The sequence below is a fragment of the Porcisia hertigi genome, chromosome 16 (genome assembly GCF_017918235.1).
Source record: "Porcisia hertigi strain C119 chromosome 16, whole genome shotgun sequence".
Lineage (NCBI taxonomy): Eukaryota > Euglenozoa > Kinetoplastea > Trypanosomatida > Trypanosomatidae > Porcisia > Porcisia hertigi.
In genome coordinates, this window is record NC_090575.1 from 396,460 (window position 1) to 422,121 (window position 25,662).

Here is a 25,662-nt window from a genome sequence, read left to right on the forward strand (position 1 = left end):
CACTCCCCATCTCTCTCTCTCTCCATTCACAGCGGGTCCTGATCGCTTTGTCTCAAACCCCCTGTTTTTTTGGGGGCTTCTTCGCCATATTCAAGACTTCTCCTTTTCTTCTTCGTTTTTTTCTGTTTGTTGTTGTTGTTTGCACAACGGGGGGGGTTGGGGGATTGAGGGGTGGGGGCCGGTGAAGATTTTTCACAGAGAACCTTTAGTCCATTTTGCTTTCCCAAGAAAAAAAAAGGGGGGGGCTGTGGTGCCCACGCGACATTTTTTATACACACTGCGCTCATCACCTCTCCATCGAAACTGACACACACAACAAAACTCAACGAAGGCACACCATTACACACACACACACAATCCAGTGGGAACGTATTGCCTCGAATTCTTACCGTACTTTTTATTTTTTTATTTTATTCTTTTTTTTTTTCATTTTTACTTTTTTTTTCCGGAGAGGAAAGGGGGGGGGTGCGGGTGCGGGTGCTTCCGGACCTTCTCTCTCTCTCTCTCTGTCGCACACACACACACACACACACACACACATACACGTACGTCCACTTCAATAGCGGTGTGTTGCGCCGCAGCTTTGACGGCAACGTACAGGCATAGGTGAATCCCCTCTCCTCCCCCTCTCTCCCACTTGATCATTCTGGTATCCACAAACTCACTATCAAAAAAAAAAAGCAGACGCAGTGGTAACAGATAAAAACGAGGGAGGAGCAGGAATCATGGAACACCTTGAGGGACATACAACAAAGCAGACCTACGTGACAAGGTACAGGACAGACGTCGATCCCCGCACACTGCCAGACTTTGCGACCCGCGGCACTGTGCCAGCAGCCGAGGGCGGGCGCGACGGCGGCGTGCGTGAGGAGCGGCGGGAAAACATGAAGGACATCCATCTGCCGTCTCACAGCCACGAGGGACACCGACATGAACTCCGGCATTCCCGAGACTCACCGCCATTCCACGATGATGGTGCTCCTCCGCGGGGTCACGGCTATAGGCCGCCGCCTTCTTTTGCCCCCTACGCCAACGAGCATGGATATAACGAGGTCTCAGCGTCGGCATCGTCCGGGACGGCCTCAAGGAGTATCGCCGCCAGCAGCACTGATGACAGAAGTCTCCACCGCCTGCGCAAGAAGTATACAACCACCACCGTCACTACGGTTACAACTACCACGATCTTGCTGCCTAAGATGCAGGAGGCGTACGTGTTAGCCCCTGCAATTACATCTCATCAAACATGTAACCAGGGCAATGAGAAAGACGCTCAGATTTCTGATGTCTCAAGAGGCGGTGTCATGTACGAAGACACGCGGCCGCTGCTGCAGCGTCCTTATGGTGAGGGGCGTGACGACAGCAGCGGAAGCGGGAGAGGTGGTCTTCTCGAGCATACAAATGTTGTTGTTGACGATTCTATAGTGCCATCAAAGCCGCAGCCTGGTAGGCATGGCGAGGGCTCGCGACCCTGGGAGTTCCACCAGCACACGACCAACCAGGTAGGGGTGGAGGAGAGTCGAGAAGGGCTGCCCACGCTCCAGGACTTGGGTATCCAAAGCTTCTTTGACAAGAATGGTGTGGCGAATGGAAGTTTGATGCCGGAGCGAAGGGAAGCACCGTACACGACATCGGCACACCACCACCTCAACAACGCCACTCCCCAGCAGCAGCAGCAGCAGCAGCCATGGGTGGCTGCAGAGACGAGGTATGAGGTGGAGGGCGGTAAAAGACACTACTAGGGGTGGAAGGGGTACACCATGCCCTCCTCCCTCATACACACACACAAAAAAGGCATGATAATAAATCAGATGTATTCTGCATTGTGTTTGAGGGGGGGGGAAGAGGAGGAGCGGTCACTCGATGTGTCGCATCAAAAATTTTTTTTTGTAGAGTCCGTTTCGAGCACCTGTATTATTGTTTGTCAATCTGCACAACGATGGAGAGGGAGGGGATGTATGGACAGAGGGATAGGGTTGTATACGTTTGTTTGTGGTCATGCTTGAAACAGCAAGAGGTGCCCCCCTTTTCCATTATAATATTGGCCAAGGCTGCTTGACCTCTGTCGTCTCATCATCATTTATGGCTTTTCCGACGACGACGACGACCACCACCGGCTCTCACTGCCTCTTCCTTTAGAATTTGTATGCTTCTTATTTTTAGTTTTGCTGCGTTTCTGTTCGCTATCCCCGTTATTGTTGTAACTTGTCCTCTCTTCCTTGCTGACTTCCCTCCCTCTCCTCCTCTCCTCTCCTCTCCCTCCCCCTCCCCCCTTTTTTTTTCATTCTCATTGTTGGAGAAGGTAGAGAAGGGAAGAGATGATTGTGCGAGGTGAGCATTGCGATTTGGGAGGAGCGGCATCATCTCAAAAAAAAGGTTGATTGTCACCAAAAAATAGGGTGAATGGGAGGGGGATCGAAAGACGATAAGACAGGCGAAGGCACCACAGTGGAGGACATCGGGCTGGTAGAGAGAGGAAGGATCGAGTTGGTATCACAGTATGCTGATACGATCGTTATTCGAACATCGATTCTCAGATCGCCGCTTTGACGCATCATGTGTGTGTGTGTGTGTGTGTGTGTTTCCAGGCGTTTCTAGGCGGTACGGATACCCCTCTTGCATACGCACTCGTGTATCCGCGTGTCACTGCCTCAGCCCCCCCCCTTCTTCTCCCGCTTCTCTCGCTACTCTTTTGCGACTTATTTCTTTAATGCGCTTCTCAGTCGGCGGAGCGCGTCTTCTGGGGGAGAGAGAGATGCATGTGTCATGGGGTGATACGCGTATCATCCATGTCACATGCACTTGCGTGTAGCCCAGCCTCCAGACTGTCAAATGTTTGATGCAGATTTCTCATTCTTCTCCAACCCCCCTTCCCTCCTTTTCCCCTTCTTTTTTTTTTCCTCTTCTCCCCGCCTCGTCAAGGTTGTCCTACGCCCGCTCTGGCTGCCATGCAGGTGTCCTGGACTTTCCTTCACTTGTGAATGCGTCCGTTAAACCACTGTTATTTCACGGCCACCTCTCAGCGCTCTTGATACCTGCCCTGCACCGTCCTGCACTGCACCGCCCCCTTTTCCGTTCTCCCCATTCACACTTCAATACATTTGTATACACACATCAGTGGCTCTACAGATCACACCGAGGCGGCAAAGAGCGGAGGTCTCCAGTTTGTACACCAAATCCCCCCATCCCCCCCATCCCCAAACGAATCTGCGTGCTGTGCAATCGCGGCATGTGAAGGTGCGTCCATACCCGAGAAAGCCTTTCAAGAATCACGAAGGCTGCGCTGCTGTGTTGTGTCGTGTCTGGCGCTTGACCGCGTGTTGGTGTTTAATTCATTTTTGTTTATTGGCACGCTGAGAGTCTTTCACTTTTTCCCCATCTTTTTTTTTTCCTGTCCGTATTTACCGCCTCTTCTACGACCCACCCATACACGTTGACGCGTACGCACGTGTGTTCGAGAGTGTCTTGGCGTCGGTTGGTGTGTGTGTGTGTGTGCGTGTGGGGTGCCTGTACACGCTGGCTTTTTTGGAATTTGTTTTGCCGGTTTTCTTTTCTTTTTTACGTTCTCCCCCGTTCTCCCCCGTTCTCCCCCGTTCTTCCCCGCTGTCCCCTCCCCTTTCAGTCAAGAAGGGAGGGGGGTGCCAACACTGTAGCCCCCTGACTTCTTTCATGTTTTTTTTTTTTGCGTCTGTGTCGAGCGCATACTCTCTCTCTTTTCTTTCCTTCGCTCTACTGGTTGTTTGAGAAAACTCCCCTTCTCTGTGTGTGTGTGTCTCTCTCTTCCCCTTCTCGCCTTTTTTTTTCGTTTTTTTTTTGGGGTGAGTGAGCTCATCCAACTCACTCACTCACCTACTCACTGACTACTCCGTTTTGTGTGTGTTCTGCCTTTGTTCCTAATCCCCATCCCTATTTCTATTTCTCCATCCCCATCCCCCCTCCCAGACACACACACACACACACACAGCCACACGTGATCGCTGCGACTGCCTCCGTCTTTTAACACTGCACATTCGCCGCTGCTGCCTCCATTTTTTTTCTTTACACGAATTCTCCCTCTTCTCCCTCCCCCCTCTTCCCCCATCCCTACACCGGCCCTTCACACCCAAAGTGTGGAAAAAAAGCGAAGGGAACGCAAAAAAAAAGGAAAGAGGGGAAGGTAGGGGAGTCGTGCTCACCGTTATACTTTGACGACTGTGTGTGTATATACATACATATACACATTTGCATACCTATCGATCTACATAGATATACATCTCTCTCCCTCTCTCTCTCTCTATTTATTGATTTTATTTGCTGTGGCTCATTCCCAGGCTCCTGTCTACAGAGCACTGGACATTTGTTGTGGTTTTGGTTGGCACTCTATTTTCCTCGTGTCTCTGTGGATTGTGTGCGTGCCACCCGCACGGTTTGCGCTCTTGGGGCCCACCTACCGCGCCGTTGGTTTCCATCTCTCCCCTCCCTCTCCCCTCCCCTCCCCCCTCTACAAAAGCAAAAAAATAAACTCCCCTGCTTTTTCCTGTTGTTTCGTCATTTTCAGAGGTGCGCCTGTGCCTCTCCCTCCTCCCCTCCCCCCTTCTCTCCTTCCTCACTGACACCTGAAGCGATGCTGCAGGAGACCTCTCCCAATGCACACCCAGATCGAGGGGTTGTGCATGTGGCAGCAATCGAGGGGGCTGTAAACGTGTCTGAGGATCACAGCAACAGTGCTAACCAGCATCGCCTCCAAACGCCGGACGGTGTGATGCAGAGATTGAATGAGGCCCTATCGTCAGCACCGCCTCTGCTGCTTCAGCGCGACGCTGGGGGATCAACCTCATCCGGTAGAGTGTGCTCGGTCAGCATTCCCTTGCTTGAGAAGCGCACTGCTGCTGCTGCTGCTGCTGTTGGGGCGGTGAACACCATGATGGCTACCCCAGCACAGAGCGCTCGTTCGACTGTACCTCTGCTTCAAGAACAAACTAATAATAGCGTGAAGAGCGATGCGCCGCTGCCGTGCGATCCGCGTTTGCCAATGCCATTGCCGCGTCACGATGCCATCTTCTCTCCAACCGTTTTTCCTCCATCGGATGGAGGCGTGACTGGTGTGACAATGGTGGGCGACCAGGTGTGCCCGCAACTGAGCCCAACCTCGTTCCTCAATGCACCGAGAGCGTGTTGTATCTCAGCTGCGGGGGTCACTACCGGTTCTCCACCCTTGATTGGCTTGATCCCTCTTCAGCAGGTGAACACGGTGTCAGACGTACTTGACTGCGCTGCTGAGGCCCCGGGAGGTGCGCTGCTGCCTGTCGTGCCGGTGCAATCGACATCACCAGGGATAGACGCATCGGTTGTCGATGCGAACGAGCATCCCAGTTGTAGTGGGACCACTCGCACGACTCTCGTTGGCGGTGGATCAACTCTCGCCTCCGCGTTGACAGCAGCGCCAACCAAAACCGTTGTCAGTGGGGGTGGTGTGCTCACCGTCCCACAACATTCGTGCCTCCAACTCGACAGTGTATCCTCCAAAGGGAGAAGACTTTTGCATCCCCCCGATGCCACGAGTGACGCTCGTTGCTTGACTGACTCTGCCGCTGCTACTGTAGCTTCTGTGCGCCTACCACAACCCTCTTTTAGCGCCGCGGTGGCGCCCGGCGCGGCGCATCTCACTTCCCCCACTGGGAACGTAAGCGAAGGGGGTGATGAGCCGTCCAGCCTAGGCGATCATCTTACGGCTGCCTGCATCTCCGACTCCAAGGCTCTTCCACCGATCGATATATCCCAATCTTCCTTTCCTGCGCTCATGTCCACCCCAGAGACCACCTCAACAGACACCTGTGCGACCAGGGATAGCGGGTTGAAGCGGGCGGGGGAGGAGGGAGGCGGGCGGAGAGGCGAAGTCAGGGAAATACCCCCGTCGAAACACTTGGCGGTGGCCACGTTGGAATCGAAGACGTCGACTCGGGGTGCCCTGATATCCGAGGGTTCCCGTGAGTGTCCGCTGGCTCTCTCTGCAACTCCAGTGGCGGCAGTGGCGCAGCAGCCTAAGATGGGGAGAGAAGATGTACCACTGCCGCCTTCGGTGTTAATGGGAGAACACCTTGGAGTTGCCTGCCCTCTCCGTGGTGCGGTATCGCGTGCGGTTGTTGACGCTGTGATCTTGCTGCAGTCCTCGGCTGCAGTGACTCGGCTGGGCTTCACCAACGCATCTTCCTCACAGCCGACCGCGCTCCGTGGCCAGGGTTTGTCTTTGAATGCAGCGCCGCTGCTGTCACCAAAGAACAAGACACCGAGGCTGCTGCCTGTGCCCTTCCCTGTAAAAAAAGAGTTCCACCCGGTGGGTGGAGTGCCGCGTCGTTGCGTCCACGACGCTGGTGCCTCTCCCCCGTTGCTCGACTCGTCCACGGGCATGGCAGTGGAGACTTTGGCAGTGGGGGGGTCTCTGCACGGCGGCACTGAAGCACCGTTGCTGCTGGCACGGGCCAGCCCCGAGGAGTTTGTTGCGCGCGGTGCTCAGCGCATGAGGGATAAACCTCCGGCTGTAACAGTGGTAGAACACACAGCAGGATGCCCGGAATCATTGCCCACCGAATCTCCTGGGCCGGCGGCAACCGCAACCACCGCCTTGGAGCTGCCTTATCCCGGGAGCTCCAACATGGCTCGACCGATTCCCTGTGAAACCGAAGTGGAGCAGAGTACAAAGATATCCACCGAAGCCTCAGCTGCAACGCAGAACGATTGGCCGCACCGTGGTCACTGCTGCGACCCGCCCGAGTCCTCCAAGAAGGCGAAAGGTGGTAGTCGAGCATGCTGCATGCCTGTGTCGTTGGCCGCGGTATCTCCCCGGGAGATCACCGAAGGGTCAAACCAGAGCGTATGTAAGCCCTGTGGTCGCTGCCTTGGGGATGTGATGTGCAATGCTGCGGAGGGGATCGGTAGTCTGGAGAGGCAGGGCACTCCCAAGGAGACACAACCCTCGACACCTCACAAACGCCACAGCGTTGATCTCCAACGTGGCGTTGTCAGTGATGTCACACTCACCGTTCACAAGGCGCATGTCACGACGGATGCGTCCGCTCACGGGTGTGACTGTGTGGCACAGGAGGGGGGCGACGGCGCTCGGTCCGCGCAGTCTATCTCAGATCAGGGAGTACACCACAAGCCCACTCTACATACTAATTCTGGCTGCCCCATCGGAATGGTCGCGGTGAAGCCTTCCTGCCGTCCCGGAGAGGGATTCCCAAAGCCGTTGGTGTGTATCACAGCCGCGCCATTGTCCATTGTCCCCCCCATTTCTTGCACAGCTCTGCGAAGGACCTCAGTCATTACCTCAGATGGAGAAGAATCAGGTGGTGCCGGTGGTGTTCGTGGTGTGCAACACCCTGCAGCTCGACACAACGAAGCTGCCAAAACTTACCCTTCCACTACAACAGCGTCCGTTGAAACGCCAGCCAGCTATGCGCACAGATCCGCTCTCCCAACCTTAACGGGACCACCTTTCGCACTACCGCATAATGGAGCAGCTGCAACACACAGTAGGTCTACCGTCTCGCCGCACCCCGTATCCGCTGCTGGCTCTCCGGAGCTGTTCACTGTCAAACCTCAAGCGTTCTCGGTGCACAACAGCACATGCGGTGTTACACAAAGGGACGTAGAAAACCATGATCGTTTTTCGCCAATGACGACGGAGTCGATCTCCACGTCTCCGCTGACCGCATCTGCCACACAGGATATTCCTCCCGCGACAGTAGTTGAGCGTTTTGTGCAACTGGAGGGGTCAACCGACGGCGCAGTGGACCACGCGCATCAGATCGCGGTCCATCCCTCACCTTCGTCCACATCACAGACGACGACTCCACAGGGAGAAGCCGCGGGGTTGGCTGCGCTGCCCATGTACTGCGTTACGGAGGCTGTTCATGCTCCCCAGCGGTACACGACCGTATCGTTGACTCGCTCTTCCCCGTCCGATGCCACCGCTCCAGTGAGGGCAGGCGCGGCACGAGACGGCGTCATTCGGTCTTTTTCTATTGGACGACTTTCTCTCGTGAGCACCAATGCGCACGCGGTTGCGGCTGCCTCTCACGCGTTTGCCTCCAGCTCCCAGAGGGGCGGTGCACCTCGCCTGCTGCGAGGCACACATCACCGACACAGTTACCGCGACAGCGGGAGCGAGACTCGCGCTGTTGCGCTTACCACCGTATCGACTCCCTCCGCCGCCTCCAGGTACTCCTTCGTGGATGCCACCCACGGTGTTCTGGCCCACAAGAAGTCGTGCTCTCCTCTCATGCGCACTACCTCACCTCTTCGATCACCTCAGCCTCTGGCACCGCCTGTTGCACCTCTTCCCGTCTGTGTTGCTGATGCTCTCGCTGCTGTGCCATCGTCTACCTCTTCTGAGAGGAGCCCACCGCCGTGCGGGCTGCCCAACCTGGTGAGTGCCAGTGCGAGGGGTAACTCCCTGTCCATGATAGCAAGCACCATCGGCATGGCCACCAGCGACGTATCTTCACTGGAGGTGATGGGACCGATGTGTGCGCTTGTGGACCGGACGCCAATCCCATCGGTAGCGTCGTCGATAAGACGAGCGTCTCAGGGGGCAGATGAGGTGGTGGTGGTGCCTGGGGCTAATCTTGGGAAACCAACGACAGTGGGCACACTTCCAGTCGTCGCCGCCGCCGCCGCCGCCGCCGCTGCAGCGCCGGTACAAGTCTTCAGAGGGCGCACCAAAACAATTTTCCGCACGAGTCGTGATTGCCACACTGCCGCGACAGCAGCGGGGAGGCGAGGTAGAGAGAGACGAAGCACTCCCACCGCGGCTGGTGTTTCTCATTCCACCCGCTGCCAGGTGTCGACAGTGTCCCATAGTGAGGACAATGACGGCACTGTAGCGGTGGTGGAGGTGTTGCAGATATCGCCCCCGACAGATGCAGCGTCTGTCGCCGGCAACCCGCTCAGGCACCTCACCATCTCCCCAAAGAAAGGCCGAGCTTCCCCAAATCGCAGTCAAGCACGAGGAGGGGAGGCGTCGGTAACAGTGAGCTCTATCACCCACTTGCCAGCATCACGGAATGACACTTCGACGCTGTCTGCAAGGGATCTCACAGCAGCAACAGTAGCACCATCAGGCACGGGGGCCACCTCAGCTGGTGTAGCTGCAGCGTATCCCATGTCACGACCGTTGTGTCCTTCATTGAAGAAGCTGGAGTCGCTGTCTAAGAGCCGCCCCCCATCCGGTGCGCCCACTGCCACTCGGCTAATGGGGAACGTGTCTCCCTTTCATTCAATGCCAGCAAAGGGATCTGGAACGCTGCTGCCCGCCATCTTGAAGGGCGTACCATCACCACCCCCGCTTCCGTCGCCACTTCTACAAGAGCGTGCCGATCGACACGGGGTCTGTACAAGTTCCAAGCTTTGCCCACTTCCGCAGTCTTCGCATCCAGCGGCATTTGGGTCACCTCACAGGCTCTCCCTTCCCTCCACACCACACCAAGGAGGGGAGAGGGCATGTAGCGGGGTTGCCAGTGGTGTTACTGCGCCCTTGAATCATTCGTTTGTTCAGCAGCTTCCATGCAGTGCCGCTGCCGCCAGTACGCGCCACCAGGGTGAAGTAGTGTGGGAGGTTTTGCCTTCCACGCACGGCAGCAGCAGCTGCAGGTCTCCAAAAACGGCTTCTTCGTGCCCTCCCTCCGTTGTTTCCAGCTGCCTACAACGCCATCATCAGCAGGCGGGGTGTCGCAGCGGGCTTCCCCGCTCCCTGTCTGTCTGCTCACTGGCGCCAGGCTCAACACGTGTGGTGGTGTCTAGCCCGATGCCGTGGTCAACCGGGCGCTGCCTCTCTCCAGCCGAGTCTCACCGCCACGACGGGGAAGCTTCGGGCGGCCACAGCCGCTCCCAAAATGAACCCGCACTCCAGCAAGTACTGCAGTCCACACCGCTGAGCCCTCCGTCTCTTTCGTCGTGGCGGCAAAGTCGTTCTTCCTTGATTCCAGGGAAGGGGTTATCAGGCCAACTGCAGTCACGTGACCTCGCCACGCACAGTCGTGACGTCTTCGGTGGGACGCAGTCGAACTCTGCTATGCTACCTAGTACCGAGGACACTGCCACGCCACACCACCAGAGCGCTCTCTTATCTCCTGCACGGACCGTGGCGGCCGGTGGAGTCGGCACTCCTGGTGGCGCAGGGGGGCTGGGCGACACCGCTTTCCGTACCCCCCCAGCATCTCCATCTCTGCGACTGTACACTACATGCTTTACAATGACACCAGATTCTGTTGGTAGTCACACTGGAATCTTCCCCTCTGTCAGTTTGACATCGAGATGCGCCACAGCCGGAGAACCTCTGGATCGTGTCGCTGCTGCCGCGCCAGCCTCGTTTCCCGAAACTGCCACTACAGCCGAGGCGGTGCCGGCGGCGAGGTCATGCGCCCAAGAGGCGCTGAGAGGAGTCGCTAACAACCACCGTGACTACCAGTGTACAGGGCAGCTTCGCAGCACTCCAAGTGATTCACCACAACTGTCAGAGGTGTCTGAGCCGACGAGAGACGCTCGCTCGAAGCGTTCCCAGAACGCTCCGGCAGAGGAGATAATGCGATTGACAGGCGCTACCAGTGGACCCGGCTCGCTGCCAGTGGCACAGGCTGGCTTTTCACTGGTAAGTGCCGCTGGTCCTGGTGCTGCTGCCATGAGCCCCTCCAAGTCGATTTCTCGACACCAGAAGAATGAGGACCCACTTGAATTCTCTAATGGGGGGGCCAGTGCTGCTCTGTGCGATGTCGGGGGAGGCAAGGCCGGCTTTAGCACGCCACGCGTGTCGCGTCTGACGCGCGTATCGCTTAGCCGCCTCCAGGAGAGCTACACTGAGGCCTCCCGAGCGCTGTGCCCATCAAATGGCCTTCATTTAACAAAAGTGAGTGTGCAGGACTGGCTCGACGCAACACAGTACAGTGCGCACGGTAGAGACAATCCTATTGGTTCACCAGCCACTTCTCAGCACCTGCGACTCTCAGCCCCAGTACACGGACAAGGCATGGAGAACGCATCGGCTGTACCACATGGCAGCAGCAAGGGGGCGGTTACACGTTTCAATGCCACATTACACTCATGGCGGCTGCTGCCACCGCCGCCGCCGCCCCCGCGGCTGCTGCTGGTGCCGAAGCCGCACGTGACCGCCGGGGCTGCTCCAATGGGCGGCACCTCCGCTGAGCAGGTTGTCGCCCCACCAGGTCACACAGCAGTAGCGCAGCGTGCACCACTGTTTACGCAGTGGGAGGTCTCTCCTCACTGTCCCTCCCCCGTTGTGCCACCGCCGTTGGTGAGGAGGGGGAGACAGGGCGTTGCAAAGCGGATGTCAGATCCGAAGGCACAGCCGTTACAGACGCCCTCTTTCCAAGATAGCGTCCAATGTCTCCGGAGCGATCGTGTAGAGAAGTCCGTTTTCGACTCGGTCGCCAACAGAGGCGCCGGCACGATGAAGTCGGTGCTAGCCGACTCACCACAGGCGATCTCCGTACCAGAAAAAAGGTCCACGAAGCCCCCGCGCCTGGGCTCGCGGGAGAATCAGCAGATTCTTGCCCTAACAGCAGTCACTATCGTGCCCCCCACCCAACGACGACTGCCTTCTCCCTCGGGAGACAGAAGTAGGAGCGGAGGCAATGAGACGCGGACTGCCGTGAGGATTAGCCCGAGGGGCAAGTTGTCTTGGCGGCGTATCGTCAAATCGTTTCGATGGCTTTCCGGAGGCCGCTAATGGAGCCACCAGTGCCTGTCGCCAGCGCTGCTACTCTTGACCTCCCCGGAAACTACCGATGCGCGCGGGGGGGGGGTTGACTGCATTACTTGAGAGGTGAAAAATGGATGGGAGAGGAGGGCGCTTACCGCCCCGTCCTGAGCATGCCAGCCCCTGGGGTGGGAGATTCTTTTTTTTCTACGTGTGTGTGTGTGTGCGCGTCTCTGCGATCTGTGTATCCTATGTAGACGTTCCTGTACACCTCAGGCTTTCCTTCTTACTCCATCGCTTCATCCTTCCGCTTCCATCCCCCCCCCCCCCCAATGCTTTCTTGTGGTGGATCTCGTATTCTTTGAGAGTGCTTTCCCACCCCCCCCTTTTTTTTTAGTGTGCGCCCCTTTCTCCCTCTTCTCCCCCTGCTACCGAGTGAATGGCATGTGTGCGTGCGCTGCGTGCTCGATCCCTCCTTCCCCCCCTTTCCCCCAATTCTCCCGTGTAGCAGCGCCCGGTTTGGACCCCGCCGTTTTCCAACGAAAGCTAAAATGAGCAAAAAAAAACAAACAAACAAAACTGTCTGCCTCTAATCACCCTTGCGTGTCGTTCCTCTCCAATGGGAAGTGTGTCTTCTCCCCACCTCCTCTCGCCGGGTGGTGATACGCTTGTTGTTTTTTTCCTGAAAGGCCGCAGGTTAGGCGGACCCCTCCGCTCTTTCTTTTCTCCGCGCGTCTCGCTGTGACGCTCACCGCCTGTACACTTTGTGTGCTCGCTGTATTGCACGACACCGTATCGTTGTCACATGAACGCGTGTACATGCTAAACGTCGGGATGCCGAGTCTGAGAAGATATTTTCGGGTTTGTGGTTGTGGTATGGACGTCCACGTGCGAGTGTCGACCTACAATTTGGCGGGTTGTGTGCACCGTCATGCTCGTAGCGTTGCGGCGCATCTCTTTCACGTCTACTCGGATGCCTTTTTTTTTCTGTTTGCTTATATGCTCAAATATAACTCTTCTTCTTCTTCCCCCTCTCTTTTCTCCCTCCCCTCCCTCCCCTCCCCCCCTCTCTGAGTGCCTGCAAGGTGTGTGTGGTGTGTGTGTGTGACTTCGCACTTACTCTGCTCCTCGCCCGCTTACGCGCAACGAAAAGTGTTCTCCCCGCACCACCATACGTTCTACCAGTGCCCGCTGTCTTTACGGCTCTCATTCCCGTGGTTACGCCCGCCCCCTCCCTCCCCTTCCCTCTCCATCTCTGGCCACTGCGCGACCGAGCTCCCAGAGAGCACGGGTGGACACAGGCATTCTTCACTACTAGTGCCCTTGAATCAGGGGTTGAGGTGGGCAGAGCAGCACTTACCTCGATCTCCATCACCTACTCCTCCCCCCCCCTCTATCAAGACGCACACGCACCTCGCTTGCATGATGCAGCAGACCAGCTCCCCACTAGACGACAAACACCTGGGGCATCTGTCGCCCGCGCTAATGGGTGCGCAGCTTCCCGAAAAAAGCCCACTCTTGAAGTCAAGCGGCGCAGAGACTACGAGCGAGTTTGCAGTAGGGGCCAGCGTTACAGATGCTGTGCCTCCTCTCACCTCGTCCGAGCTACATAGCACAGGTGACTCGTCATCGACGAGGCCACACCTCCAACTCGCGAAAGGGGATGCGGATGGCACCGAGATCAGCGAAGGGCACGACGTCAGAACAAAGTCGGCTGTCGTGACAGAGAGTGGAGTAGCTGCCTCTATTGCGCCAGACAACACTGTCACCAGAGCCGAGATGGGCACCGGAGAGGCCGCGTCTGCTGTGCCCGCTCCCCCCGCTTCGTCTGTACAGGAGACTTCAGCAACAGCGGGGTCCCAGGTTGAAGCGCCCACCACCAACGCAGCTGCTGCAACAGGAGACACGCCAGGGACCGAGGCGAAGTGGAAGCACCTGAGGGCCCTTCGCCTCATGTCTCCCGTGGCGGTCGCGTGTACGCCGAACGGCATCACTGCTCGCAAGACTGATTCGAGTGGTGCCATCGCTCGTGCCCCGGCCGGGAAGGGGGGGGTGCCGCGGCGAGCACCCGTGTGGCGCCGCTCAGCACCGGGCGCCCAGACACGAGGCCGCCGCGACAACTTTCGCTGTCTCGACGGCGTCAGTTACAAAAATTTCTTCTATGAACACGAGTATATCTCCACCTTCGGCGTTGGCACTGTCGGGCTCTTTGCCGACAAGGAGACGTTGCACCTTCGCGCATCCTGTCCAGCGACGCGCGAGTTGTCTTCGGCCCCTCACCACCGCAGTGTGAGGAATGAGGACGGTCGGCAGAGGCCCGCAGAGCAACTGGCCGCCACGGTACCCTCGCCTTCGGAAGGTACGCAAACCAAGCTGGCGGCTCGCTCCAACTACACCTCCGCCTCCTACACGACGCCTGCGATGGACAACGCCATTATATGGGGCCGACGGGAAGAGAGCTACCAGAACTGGCGCCGTGAGAACTTAACAGGGTCAACGTACTACCGTCTGTCAAGGCTACCGGATGTCCGAGAAGGTCCAGGGGCGAGGGCAAACGGCGGCGACCTGTCTCCCTGCAGAGCTGACAACACCGCTGCTCTTCATACCGACGAGGAGAGAGAGCGTATCGCACGCCTTCGACTGCGCGCAATCCAGGCGGAGAGGAAAGCGAGGTCAAACGCGCGCGAGCAGGAACGAGCGACGTACGAGGAGGAGGTGCTGCTGCTCCGCATGCGTAAGCTTTGTGGCGAGGGCGTTGACCTGCCGGACTCCTACCTGCGTGCAACATACCCCGATCCGTCCACATTGACGGGTTACGCCGAGGCGGTTAGTCAAAATGGAAAGGGCCGCCCTTACCGATCGCCGCACCGGAGCGAAGCAGCCAGCGGATATCTCAAAAACCCGCGGCGCATAGTGAGGGATCATGCCCTTGCCGTTCAGCAGCACCGCCAGTCCGCACGGGAAGTACAGCTCGTGCGGGAGGCTCAGCACCTGGAAGAGTCAGAGCACCAGCGGCGCCAGTATACAGCGGAGCTCTCTGACTCCCAGTCACAGCAAAGAGAATACCTCGCGTGTTGGATGGATGGCCGCTCACGGTTAAGTCGTGCGCGGGAGGCAGAGCGTCACGCACGCCATGATGCGGAGACGCGCAGCGCTGCTCAGTGTAACCGCACGCTCCGGACTCGGGATCGGGAGTTGTACGCGCTGTACGCCGCTCAAGAGGCAGCTGCCGATGCAGCGCGCCAGCAAGATCTTCGCGTACGTGTCGTGGGACGACCGTTGAGCCTCGAGGGTTCCCCCGGTGGCCAGCGTTTTGCTCCAAAGACGCAACCGTTATTGGCAGCAGCTGCACAGCACGACGCCGATGACACCCCCCGTGATTCAAAGCGGTCGTCTCCTGGCGCTGCTGCTTCCGCACGGTTTGACAACTCTTCTCCGCATTCAGTCATTCCCATGCTACCGGTGGTGCCGCGCCAGACGGCAGCAGTATGTCCCACGGCAGCTGCCGCTCGGCCCATCACACCAGTACCACCTCCATCTCACGAGGCGGGGCCGACCTCACGAAATTTCTTCAACGAAGTGAAAGAGTGGGCTCAGAGCTTCCCTTCCCCCAATACGATCCCTGCCAATGGTGCCGATGCCGCTTTCCGGCGTCTGTGGAGGGCAGAGCTGGTGGAGGCGCGGCTCCACTCGAATCGTGAAGCCGTGCAGCGACAGCGCGAGGCCGTTCTGCGCCGCGTGCAGGAGGCACGCGAGAAAACGTTTGAGGAGAATTGGAAACATGCTGAAAAGGAGCGTCACGAGAAGCGTGAGCTGGCGATGCGGCGGGCCGACAACACCCTGGCGGACATCGAGGCCGCCACAGACCTGCGGTTGGGGCTGTTGGAGGAGGCTCACCGCATGCAACAGAGCCGGATGGTGCAGGCGGCGGAGCGCCACGACGAAACACAGCTCCAGCGCCAGCAGTCGAAGAAGCGTGAGGAGGTGCTGCGCTCCTTAGAGGCGGAGGGGCTCAACCAGCTCCGCATAATGGTGTCGTCTGCCTCGGGGACACATCGCAGCTAGGGAGAGGGAGAGGGATAAGAGAGGCAACAAAAACGAGTGACTGTTGGCGACTAATTATTATTTTTTTTTTCTGATGCGCTCGTGCAGCGTTTCACAACAAGTTCAGTGGATGTATATATTTGTGTATATATAAATATAAATATATATACACACATACACATGCTCATGTATACATATATCCATATATACGCATATATGGATATATATGTATATATGTATATGTACATCTCTCTCTACCTTTCTCTCTCTCTGTGTGTGTGTGTGTGTGTGAGAGTGTGCACTGCTGTGTGTCTTTCCCATTTCTCGTTCTCTTTTTTTCCCACCTATTAGTCGCTTTGTTTTCGACTTTTATCATCGCTCCCCTCCTCCCTTCCCGCGTACGTTCTTCCTTTTTCGTTGCGTGACTTCAGCATGTAAGTTGTCCCCTGCTAAACTATTTAAAACCATCCAACGGTGTGGTGTGTGTGTGTGTGGGGGGGGTCCACATCTACAATGAGTTCTCTCTCCTTTATATATTTATATATTTATACATCTATGTGTTCCCGATGCATCATACTTGACAAGGTCTTTCACCTTTCTCTCCCTTCTCCCCTCTTTTTTTTTTCTTGAACTAGTTTTCATGTACTGGATCGAGAGAGAACACACGTGAGTCCGCGCGCGCGTGTATGTATGTATGTGTCTCTCTTTCGTGTGTGTGTGTGTGTGTGTGTGGCGTGAGTGTCTTCGATTAGCCCACATTTTTTTTTGTTCTCCTTCGCATTCTTCTTTCACGTTTCTGTTCTAGTGCGCATCCTCCTCCTCCTCTTCACTCTCTCTCTCGTGAACAAATATAAAAAAAGGGAGAAACCAAGAGACACCAGCTTTGCATACACGGGATACAACACACACACACATACAATATATACATATATATGTGTGTGTGTGTGTATATGTGTGTATTCCGTGTCCGTGAGTGTGTCTATGTATTTATACACGCGCGCATATTGGAATGCTAATTATTGTCTTGCTGTGAATTGACTTCGCCCCCCCCCCCCTCCTCCTCCTCCCCCTCCTTCTGCCCCCCTTCTTTCCCCGGAAAAAAAATCAAACAAACAGACAAAAAACAGAGGTACATATGGGAAAGGAAACATGAGGAGCAACTCGCGAGATGTGCAGCGTTGATCAACGGAGAAGGCAGCTCCCCTCCCCCCTCCTCCCCCACACACACACTTGAAGAAACAAGCGGTACTCCAGTAGATGATGAGGGAAGGGAGTTAGGTAGTGCATCCGTTTTGTTCGTATAACGAATTGCGTGTGTGTGTATGTGTGTGCCACCACCCCTATGCTTGGACGAGCGCGTTTGACTTCGGCGTGCCACAGCGGTACGGTGCTCGTTCGCTGGCGACTAACGTGCAGAGTGCCTATACATTACGGGTTGCTGAAGGGTGAGGTGGTGGTGACCACAACACCCTTTCACGATGCGACATCTTCAACTTTTTTTCCATCTCTTCATATCACCTTTACTCTTCTTTTAAAAATATGTCACCACTGTTGCGGGGAGGGGGGCACACTTCTCTTTTTTTTTCTTTTCCTTGGAAGAAGAAAGCATAACACTGTGTCCACCACGCCGCGTGAGCGCTGTTGTCATTGCGCACTTTCTCCTGCTCCTGCTCCTCCCCCCCTCTCTCTCTCTTTCCCCCCATCCTATATGGGATCTTGTTCGCATTGACGCCGGCGTAGGGCACCCGTTTTTACTTTGTGCGCGTGTTTGTGCGTGTACAACAAACTCCAGGCGATCCAGACAGTAGTTTGCGCTTTCTCTAGCGTGTGTTTTCATCATCACTCATCACGTGCACCCCCCTTAGCGCACTTTCCCCCCTCCCCTTTCGCTGGGGAAGAGAGATCACCACAGCAGTAGAAGTCAAAAAAAAAGTGGAGTGTCGAGAGAGAGGGCCTCGACGTCTCCGTCCCCTCCCCCCCCCTCTCCCTGCACCTCTTTTCATAAGCGCACGTCTGCGTCCGAGTGCGTGTATAACATAAAAAGAAATTTATTCATTAATCGCGGCCATTTTTTTTTTCGTGTGTATCAGTGTTTTTTTTTGGATATATTACATATATAGTATTGCATATATCAATATATATATATATATATATATATTTATATATATTAGCGCGCTCACCGATGCTGCGACGGGTGAGTAGCACCAGTGCCTTCACATATAGCAGCACTGGTGCTACGGCGGCTTCTAACACAAAAGTTATGATAGGGGCATGCAACGCCCTCTACTTGGATCAACGGCACTGCATGACGCTAACGCTTTCCTCTGCCGAGGCGGCAGCGACGACGGCGGCGGCGAGGGTGACCGCAATAGTCACATCGCAGCGTACGTTCACGTCGTCTGGGTCGCCTGGAAAGGATTTTCTACGCCACTTGACATCATCTAGTAAGTTTACAAAGGCTGTCTTGCCTCTAGAGTCGTTGCGACCACAGTCACCGCCATCGGCGTCTGATGCTCGGCCCTTCGGCTCACTAAACCGGACGAACAGCATGCGTCGTTATACGAACACCAACACAGCAGGACCCGCCGGGGGTAGCGCGGGTAGCGAAAAAGAGGATGCAGCGTCTTTGGCGTCCTCTGCGTCACCGTCAACAGCGACCACAACGCCGGCACCGCGGCGTATGGAGCTGTCCCGGCTGCTTCACCGTCATCCCGGCGGCTCTCCGAACTTCTCTGCGTCACTCACTGTATCCCAGAACGCTTTACACGACACTTGCTCTGAGGAGGGTCTACCAAAGGCGCAGCAAAAGGCTCGGAATGCAACTGTAGCCAGGGCACAGGCGGTCATAGCGACAGCGGCAGTGAGACGTCAAGCGGACACCACCGTGTCATTGTCCGCTCCCAACGCCTCACGCACTTCACCCGAGACTGTCGTTGGTGCGGCGAGCAGTGCTGCGTACAAATTGGGGTCGGCGGAGGCTCCAGCCAAGAGTGGGTCTAGTAGCAGCAGTAGCAACAGTGGCTCACGGCATCACTTACAGGTTTACAAGGAGCACTGCACGATTGGCTGGTCGCCGGAGGAATTTTATCAGGTGGTGGCCGATGTAAAAAACTACCCGGCATTCTTGCCTTGGTGCGCAGGGTCGGATGTGCACGCGACACGCCGGGTGCGGGTGCCACTCGATGAACGGCGTCTGGCTGCGAACACCACTGCCACCCCACATTTGGCCGCTGGTAGTGGGGTAGCAGAGGAGGGTCTAGTCGATGCGATCGAGATGATTACGACGCTGACTATCGGCTTTGCCTTTTTGAAAGAGAAGTATACATCTCGCGTGACGCTGTACCCGTGCAACAAAATTGTTGCGACGCTCTATGATGACGAGGGGGCAAGGGACGAGGCAGCGCTTCTAAACACCAACAGGGCCAGCTCTGCGATGACAGCCTCTTCGTGCGACCAAAACTCCAAGTCAGGCGCTGACAGCAGCGGAGGGCTCGTGCTCTCCTTCTTTAAGAAGGCGGCATCGACTGCTGGGACGGTGGCCAAGCGGTCAATCCTCCAGCACCTCCGCTGTGAGTGGGAGTTTGCCCCGGTGGAGGGAAAGCCAAACACAGTGGAAGTGCTTTTTATCGTGTCATTTGAGTTCAAGAATCCCCTGCACAGCCACATGATCATGTCGAACCTGGTTACTCTCATGACGCGCAGCTTTGAGCGTCGCTGCGAGAGTCTATACGGCCCTCCGTCGGGTACGAAGGTGACGCTGCCGGTGCTATCGTGAAGGTCTTCCTACTCACTGACCGACCCACCCATCCACCCATCCATGGATTGATATCATTTTCTACTAGTTGCATTATCTTCTCTGTTAAACGAAAAAAAAACGAAAAGAGATGAAACCACTGGAGACACACTCAGCAGACACTGCCCAGTCGTGTTGGGTAAGGGAAGCGTAGGGGAGGAGGCGAGGCCGAATTAGGATGTGTGTGTGTGTATGTATGTATTTCTTGGATCGCTGTGCATTTCACAAACAGTCTGTATCACTCTTCTCTGTTCACACTTACCCTTTGGCTTCTCTTTTGTGCACGCGCTTCTGTGTCGCGTATGTCAAGCACATACTCGGTGATCCCTCAACAAGGTCACTAGTAGACGCCTGCCTGTTTCCAACTTGCATCATCTACACACATTGCTATCCACACCTTCGCCAGGTCGGGCTTTTTTTTCCTCCGGCCCTGAAGTCGGTGTTTGTGTGTGGGTGGGGAGCAGGACAAGTCTTACGGCTGCTGATGTGTCGGCGGGGCCCCTGGTCTTGGACTGTCCGGCGTCGGATCGGCCTGCGATACTAGAGAAATGTTTGGCGCGAATACTAATAGGCCACGTGCCAAACGGACTCGAGCGTGCCCGGCTCGTGGTGTCCTGCGAGGGGGGGGGGTGGGAAGGGAGGGCCGCTTGCCCCCTAACGCACGACTGTCCTCCGTCCCTCTTGATGGCGTTAGGCGCCGCTCAGAGAGGCGTCAGCTTTGACGTCTCTTTCCCACCCGCTTTCTTTCCACGTGACTGGACCCTCCGATCCACCGCCCAGGGAGGACTTGGGGGGAGGGGGGGGGGGGAGGGCGTCTGCCTGCTGGCGCTGCAGGTGTGCCGGAGAGGTCCTCGTGGCAAAGTGAGACAGTGAGTGTATAGCCACCAGCGCCTAAACATGTACAAGTAAATGTATTTCATGGCTCTGCTTGGCAGCATCTCCCCCTTCCCGTCCTCCCCTTTCATTTTCTTTCCTCCCCCCCCCTTCATGTGTGTACTCTTGGTATGCTGGATGCGTGTTCATTCGCACACTTGTAGCACTTCACCGTCTCACATCCATTGTGAGGGGGAAGGCACACACACACACACACGCACACCAAAAGAAAAGACTTCCCCACGCTCCCTTACTCTGTGCCACACAAGTGAAGGTCCTCTGGATCGCCGATGGCGACGTTCGGTCATGAAGCTGCAGCTGCAGCTGCCGGCGGCGGCGGCGACTCGGATGTGGCAGGAGTGCATATTCTGGAGAGCAGCGTGGACTTCATGTCGCTTTTCTATTGCCACCTCACTGTTTGTCCGCCTCATGGTCCGTTTGTGTACTACACCGCCATGACGCTGGTGAGGCGTGCGATGCAGCGGTACGGCGCAGGTGGTGGCGCCAGCAGCCCCGGTAGCGATGCGAGCGCAGATGTCTACAGCTCTAATGGGTCATGGAGTAGTGACGTGATGGGCACGGGTGGTGCAGCTGCGGTGCTCCGTGCGCTGACGATCCCAAACGTAATCGCGCTGATCGAGAAGCGCTACGACACATCACATTTGGCGAGCTGGCCGCTGCTGTACGTACCAGCAGAGATACGCGCCGCGGATGTGGACGCTTTGATGCAGCGGCAATTGCAACAGGGGATGTGAAAAGGCAGTTGGGGAATGGGTCTAAAGGCCTTGCGCTCCAGCAGGGGACGGTGGGTGTGTGTGCTGAGGGAAACGACTCGCTCCCCCTTTTCCCCCACCGAGCATCTGCCTGATGCGCACCTCTCTCATTTCTGTGCTGTTCGAGGGTCAAAAGAAAAGCCGATTAGATTCAGAGGAAGAAAAAAAGGAAAGAAAGGTTGTGAGAACACAGTGCATTTGGGGAGGGAGAGGGGTGAACATCTTGTGTGGGTTCTCCTCCTCCTCCTCCCTCCCCCCCCTCTGCATCCACACACACACACACACACACGTGCACAGCGTTCTGCTTCAATGATATCTGCCTACTCTCTTTTCGTCGATTTTTCATTCAGCATTTTGCTCTCTCTCTTTCATATTTCTTTGCACGCCACGCGCTTTCTCTCTCCCCTCCCCCTCCTCCCCCCTCCCCCCCACTGTGAAGCATTGCTTCCCCCCCCTCGCTTACTGTGTGCCACACTTGAACGACATTATCTCCAGCTCGGTATTGCCGCTGTCGTCGTCAGGTTTCCCTTTTTTTCCCCTGCCCCTCATGCCCACAAACTGCCCTCATTCAGTGGCTCAGCATCAGTCATTAATGACAGAAACTTGTAATATCACCTCGCCGCAACACCAGTTAACTTTAGCCGAGCCTTTTTCATCGGATGACGGGATGGCTTCGAATTTTGAGGGACGTCTGCTGCACCGCTCGGTGCGCTACGTGGAGTCGTGGATCGCGGAGCTAGCTGGAAAGCCTAAAGCCGCTGCCGCTGGTACCGCCCTTCCTGCCGCTCCCGCTCCGAAGGGCAAGGGGAAGGGTGGCGCTGCGCCGACGAGCACTGACAACGCCACGGCCATGTCGCGGTGTTGCTTCGCGATCGGTAAAGTGCTGGAGGTGTCGCGCCACCCGGAGAGTGAAAAGCTTTTCATCGAGAAGATCGACCTCGGCGCGGAGCTGAACACGCTGAGCAACAACGAGCCGCGCACGATCCTCAGCGGGCTCCAGGGGTTCGTGAGGGAGGAAGACTTTGTGAACCGCCTCGTGCTCGTGATTGCGAACCTGGAGCCGCGCAAGATTGCCGGCATTCCGTCTGCTGGCATGGTGCTTTGCGCCTCCACCGGCGATGACCCGCGTGATCCCGCATCGGCGGGGCAGGAGGGGCGCAAAGTGGTGCTGTTGGATATCCCGGAGGGGACAGCCGTTGGCGAGCGCGTGGTGTTCGAGGGGCACGCCATGCCATACGAGCCGGTGCTGAAGAAAAAGCTCGCCAAAAACTTTGACGAGGTCATGAAGGACGTGTGCAGCGATGCTGAGGGCGTGGTGTGCTGGCAGGGGAAGCCTTTCCAGACCACCGCCGGTGTCATTAAGGCGTCCCTGTGCAATGCTCGTATTTCCTGATCAAAGAAAAGTTCGAGAGGTGGCGGGGGGCGGGAGCCCTTTTGTGTGTGTGGGTGTGTGGGTGGGTGACGTGAGTGGCTGAACAAGAGGGTAAGAGCGGGACCCCCCCCCCCCCCCACACCCCCACCATGCAGGGACCGTTATCATCTTCCCCTCCCTCCACAACTCTCTCCATAACTACCATATATCCCATAAAGATTCGCTCACCTCAAACCTGAAGGACTTCGGCGCCTTCGCGGCGGAATGTACACGCCTCTTTACTCGGACATGGACCCCCCCCCTCTCCCAAACGCATGTGTTCCCGCTTGCACAATCTGTTCGATGCCCAGACGCGGTCACACCCCCCTCCATAAGGGGGGGGGGCAAAACAAAAACAACCCCCACTGCTTCGCACATACACCCCACCATCTTTCTGTACACGACGGTAAAAAGTCACTCCTACCTGGACTCGAACCAGGGTTATCGGATTCAGAGTCCGAGGTGATAACCGCTACACTATAGGAGCGCCGGTAGTGCGCGGGCCTAAGCTACTTGCTCCTTAATGCCCCCTTTCTGCGCGGCCCAGGAGGGGGACCGCCGCGTTGCGTTTGGGCGATTGGGGGGGGTGGGTGGTGGCCAGAAAAAAAAAGGGGGGCGGGGGGTTGCGATGGCTTGCGGGAGGCGTATGGGTGTGGGCCGCGGTTGCGTCCGCGCGCATGCGGGGTGGGGCTGGGGGGGGGGGGGGTTCATTTCTTTCAAAGGAATGTAATTGGGCGCTACATCGTCGCCACAATAGCGAGGAGCTGCAAGAAGGGGTGTTTAAGAGGGTGTGTGTGTGTGTGACTCGAGTAGCCCGACGGCGGGGGAGGACGGTGCAGCCGCTCAAACCCGCGGCCGCTCCCACGAGGTCGTCTTGGTCGCGTGGTTGATGTAGAAGGTGCGGCCGGTGGCAGGGTCGACGCGCGGCACCCAGTCGCCGCCACCGTTTGCCTCTACGTTTCCACTTGGGTGCCGCACGTCGGGCAGCGGTGTGGATGTCATTGGTGGGGCGACTGACAATCCAACCGCCGGTGGCTCCCACGAGGTTGTCTTGGTCGCGTGGTTGATGTAGAAGGTGCGGCCAGTGGCAGGGTCGACGCGGGCTTCCCACGGCGCCGGCAGTGATGTCGCGCTGCCGCCGCTGGCATGGGAACTGACCTTCGCTATGCCCAGATGGGCTGTAGCGCTCGACTGTGGGCGCTCCCAGGTTGTCGTCCTCGACTTGTGGTTCACGTAGAACGCACGATTCGTCTTTGGGTCTAGGCGCTCCTCCCAGCCGTCCGGCAGCGCACTGCTCAGCTGCGGCTGCGGAGCTGGCGGCAACGGTAGTTGTGCGGCGCGCCACGCCTGCACCTGTTCCTCTAGCTCCAACTGCTTCTGTGGCCCAAGCGGGTGCTGCCACGTCGAATGCGTAAGCCCAGTTGTGTCTGTGTACGCATAGTAGTGGCGCTGCCGAGCTGCATCGTAGACGAGGGCCCACCCCTCTGGAAGGACGGTAGACACCATCGGCTCACTAGGAGACACCGATGCCCCAGCGACGCCGTTAGTGGTTGCGGGGGGCGACACCCTAGAAGGCGGGGGCATCTCCGATGGCGGCGAGGCGCCCTGCACTACCGCCGCTGGTGACATGGCTGTAGTGACGGTGTGCAGCGAACCTGTTCCCACCAATGATGGCACAGGTGGTATCGGTACAGAGGGGATGGGCGGCGGCGGCGGCGGCGCCGGTACACTCACTCGGTCTGAAGGCTTTAGCGTTGCCAGATCCAACGGCACCTGCGGGAAGAGGAGTTGGTCACCACATTTGGTGTCTCTGGGGGATGTGCTGCTGCTGGGGCTGCTGGTTCGAGAGGTCGAGAGGGGCGGTGCCCCCTCTGCGATCGGTTGTGGCTGGTTGGGTGGCGCGAACAGGTCAGGCACTGTGTGCAGCGGTGGTGAGGCCGCTGCGGCAGTTGTCAGTGCTTTTGGCATGACAACTGCCGCTTCACTGCCGTTGGACTTCTGCAGCAGGCGCGTCTGCAGCATCTTTAGCTCCGTCAGCGCGGAGATGGACAGGCTTCCTTGCTCCTGGTGGTGGACCAGTGCCAATGCTGCGACAGCGGCGTCGGTGCTCGGCAGAAACGTGACGCCGTCGTGCTTTGTCATTGTCGCCACGCCACCGCTTGTGCCGTACCGTGCTGACGCGTAGCCCAGAAGCTCCTCCGCTACCTCGTCACCATCGTACACAGCAAACACCACCTCGCCGCTTTCCCGCGATGTCATCCACTCCAGCGCCGTGGACAGGTACGCGTTGGGTGTAACCAGACAGAAGACATGCGCTGTTTTGCTGTGCGGGGACCCAGCGCTGTTACCCCCGCCGATACCGCCTCCACCGGCGGGCATCATCGACAACTGCAGCAGCTTCGTGCACAGCGCGGCGTCGACCGGGGTGCCGGCGCGGCCGCGGATGCTCTCCAGCACGTGCGTCTGGAAGCGCAGACGGCGCAGGGAGGAGATGATACACGAGCGCAGCCCTTCTTCGAGGCCATTGATCAGCGCAGAGGAAAAGAAAATGATACGGGAGGCGAGGGCTGTCGCCGCGGTGTCGGCACCGACTGGCTGAAGCAGCTGTTGCTCGATCGCCGTCAGGAGCCGCTCCACTGCTGCCTTCACCTCCTCTTCCGAGGTGGGCTGGAAGCCGCTGAGGAGGTAGTCGCCATCGACGAGAAGGTGCATGCTGCTACTGCTGCTGACGATATGCCGCTTCTTTTTAAATCGGAGAACGTGTCTGAAGATGGGTGGGGAGAGGGGAGGGGGAGTACGCACTGTGCAAGTGATGGGCTATTGCTATGAACCGCGCCTTTGACAGAGAGAGCGCAATCCGGAGGCGGTGTGTATGTATGCAGGTTAGTGAGGGAAGAGGGAAGGGGGGAGGACAACGAAAACAGCCAAAGGCAAAAATGGGGGAGGGATGTGCGTGTGCGTGGAGGCGATTTATACAGTGGGGCTGCAGCGATAGGAAGCGAGGGGATGATAGCCCATCAAAGAGGAAGGGGGAGTGAGAGGTGGTGTCAGTGTGTGCGTGTGTGTGGTGGTGGTGATG

General features: G+C 57.2%; 6 protein-coding genes across 6 annotated transcripts; 5 read left to right on the plus strand and 1 right to left on the minus strand.

Annotated features, from left to right (window-relative positions):
- Positions 1 to 725: 725 nt before the first annotated feature.
- Positions 726 to 1,739, plus strand: JKF63_05318 (uncharacterized protein; the record flags this gene model as incomplete). The annotated part of the gene is made up of 1 exon (XM_067901282.1): positions 726 to 1,739. One exon carries the CDS (start codon positions 726 to 728, stop codon positions 1,737 to 1,739), a length of 1,014 nt encoding a protein of 337 aa, XP_067758284.1.
- Positions 1,740 to 13,468: 11,729 nt separating this feature from the next.
- Positions 13,469 to 15,754, plus strand: JKF63_05319 (uncharacterized protein; the record flags this gene model as incomplete). Its single annotated transcript, XM_067901283.1, has 1 exon — positions 13,469 to 15,754. One exon carries the CDS (start codon positions 13,469 to 13,471, stop codon positions 15,752 to 15,754), a length of 2,286 nt encoding a protein of 761 aa, XP_067758285.1.
- Positions 15,755 to 17,915: 2,161 nt separating this feature from the next.
- JKF63_05320 (uncharacterized protein) lies at positions 17,916 to 19,508 on the plus strand (the record flags this gene model as incomplete). Its single annotated transcript, XM_067901284.1, has 1 exon — positions 17,916 to 19,508. One exon carries the CDS (start codon positions 17,916 to 17,918, stop codon positions 19,506 to 19,508), a length of 1,593 nt encoding a protein of 530 aa, XP_067758286.1.
- Positions 19,509 to 20,689: 1,181 nt separating this feature from the next.
- Positions 20,690 to 21,154, plus strand: JKF63_05321 (uncharacterized protein; the record flags this gene model as incomplete). Its single annotated transcript, XM_067901285.1, has 1 exon — positions 20,690 to 21,154. One exon carries the CDS (start codon positions 20,690 to 20,692, stop codon positions 21,152 to 21,154), a length of 465 nt encoding a protein of 154 aa, XP_067758287.1.
- A 685-nt stretch (positions 21,155 to 21,839) lies between these two features.
- On the plus strand, positions 21,840 to 22,565 carry JKF63_05322 (uncharacterized protein; the record flags this gene model as incomplete). Its single annotated transcript, XM_067901286.1, has 1 exon — positions 21,840 to 22,565. The coding sequence occupies one exon, from the start codon at positions 21,840 to 21,842 to the stop codon at positions 22,563 to 22,565; it is 726 nt and encodes a 241-aa protein (XP_067758288.1).
- Positions 22,566 to 23,426: 861 nt separating this feature from the next.
- On the minus strand, positions 23,427 to 25,295 carry JKF63_05323 (uncharacterized protein; the record flags this gene model as incomplete). The annotated part of the gene is made up of 1 exon (XM_067901287.1): positions 23,427 to 25,295. One exon carries the CDS (start codon positions 25,293 to 25,295, stop codon positions 23,427 to 23,429), a length of 1,869 nt encoding a protein of 622 aa, XP_067758289.1.
- Between the last annotated feature and the right edge of the window lie 367 nt (positions 25,296 to 25,662).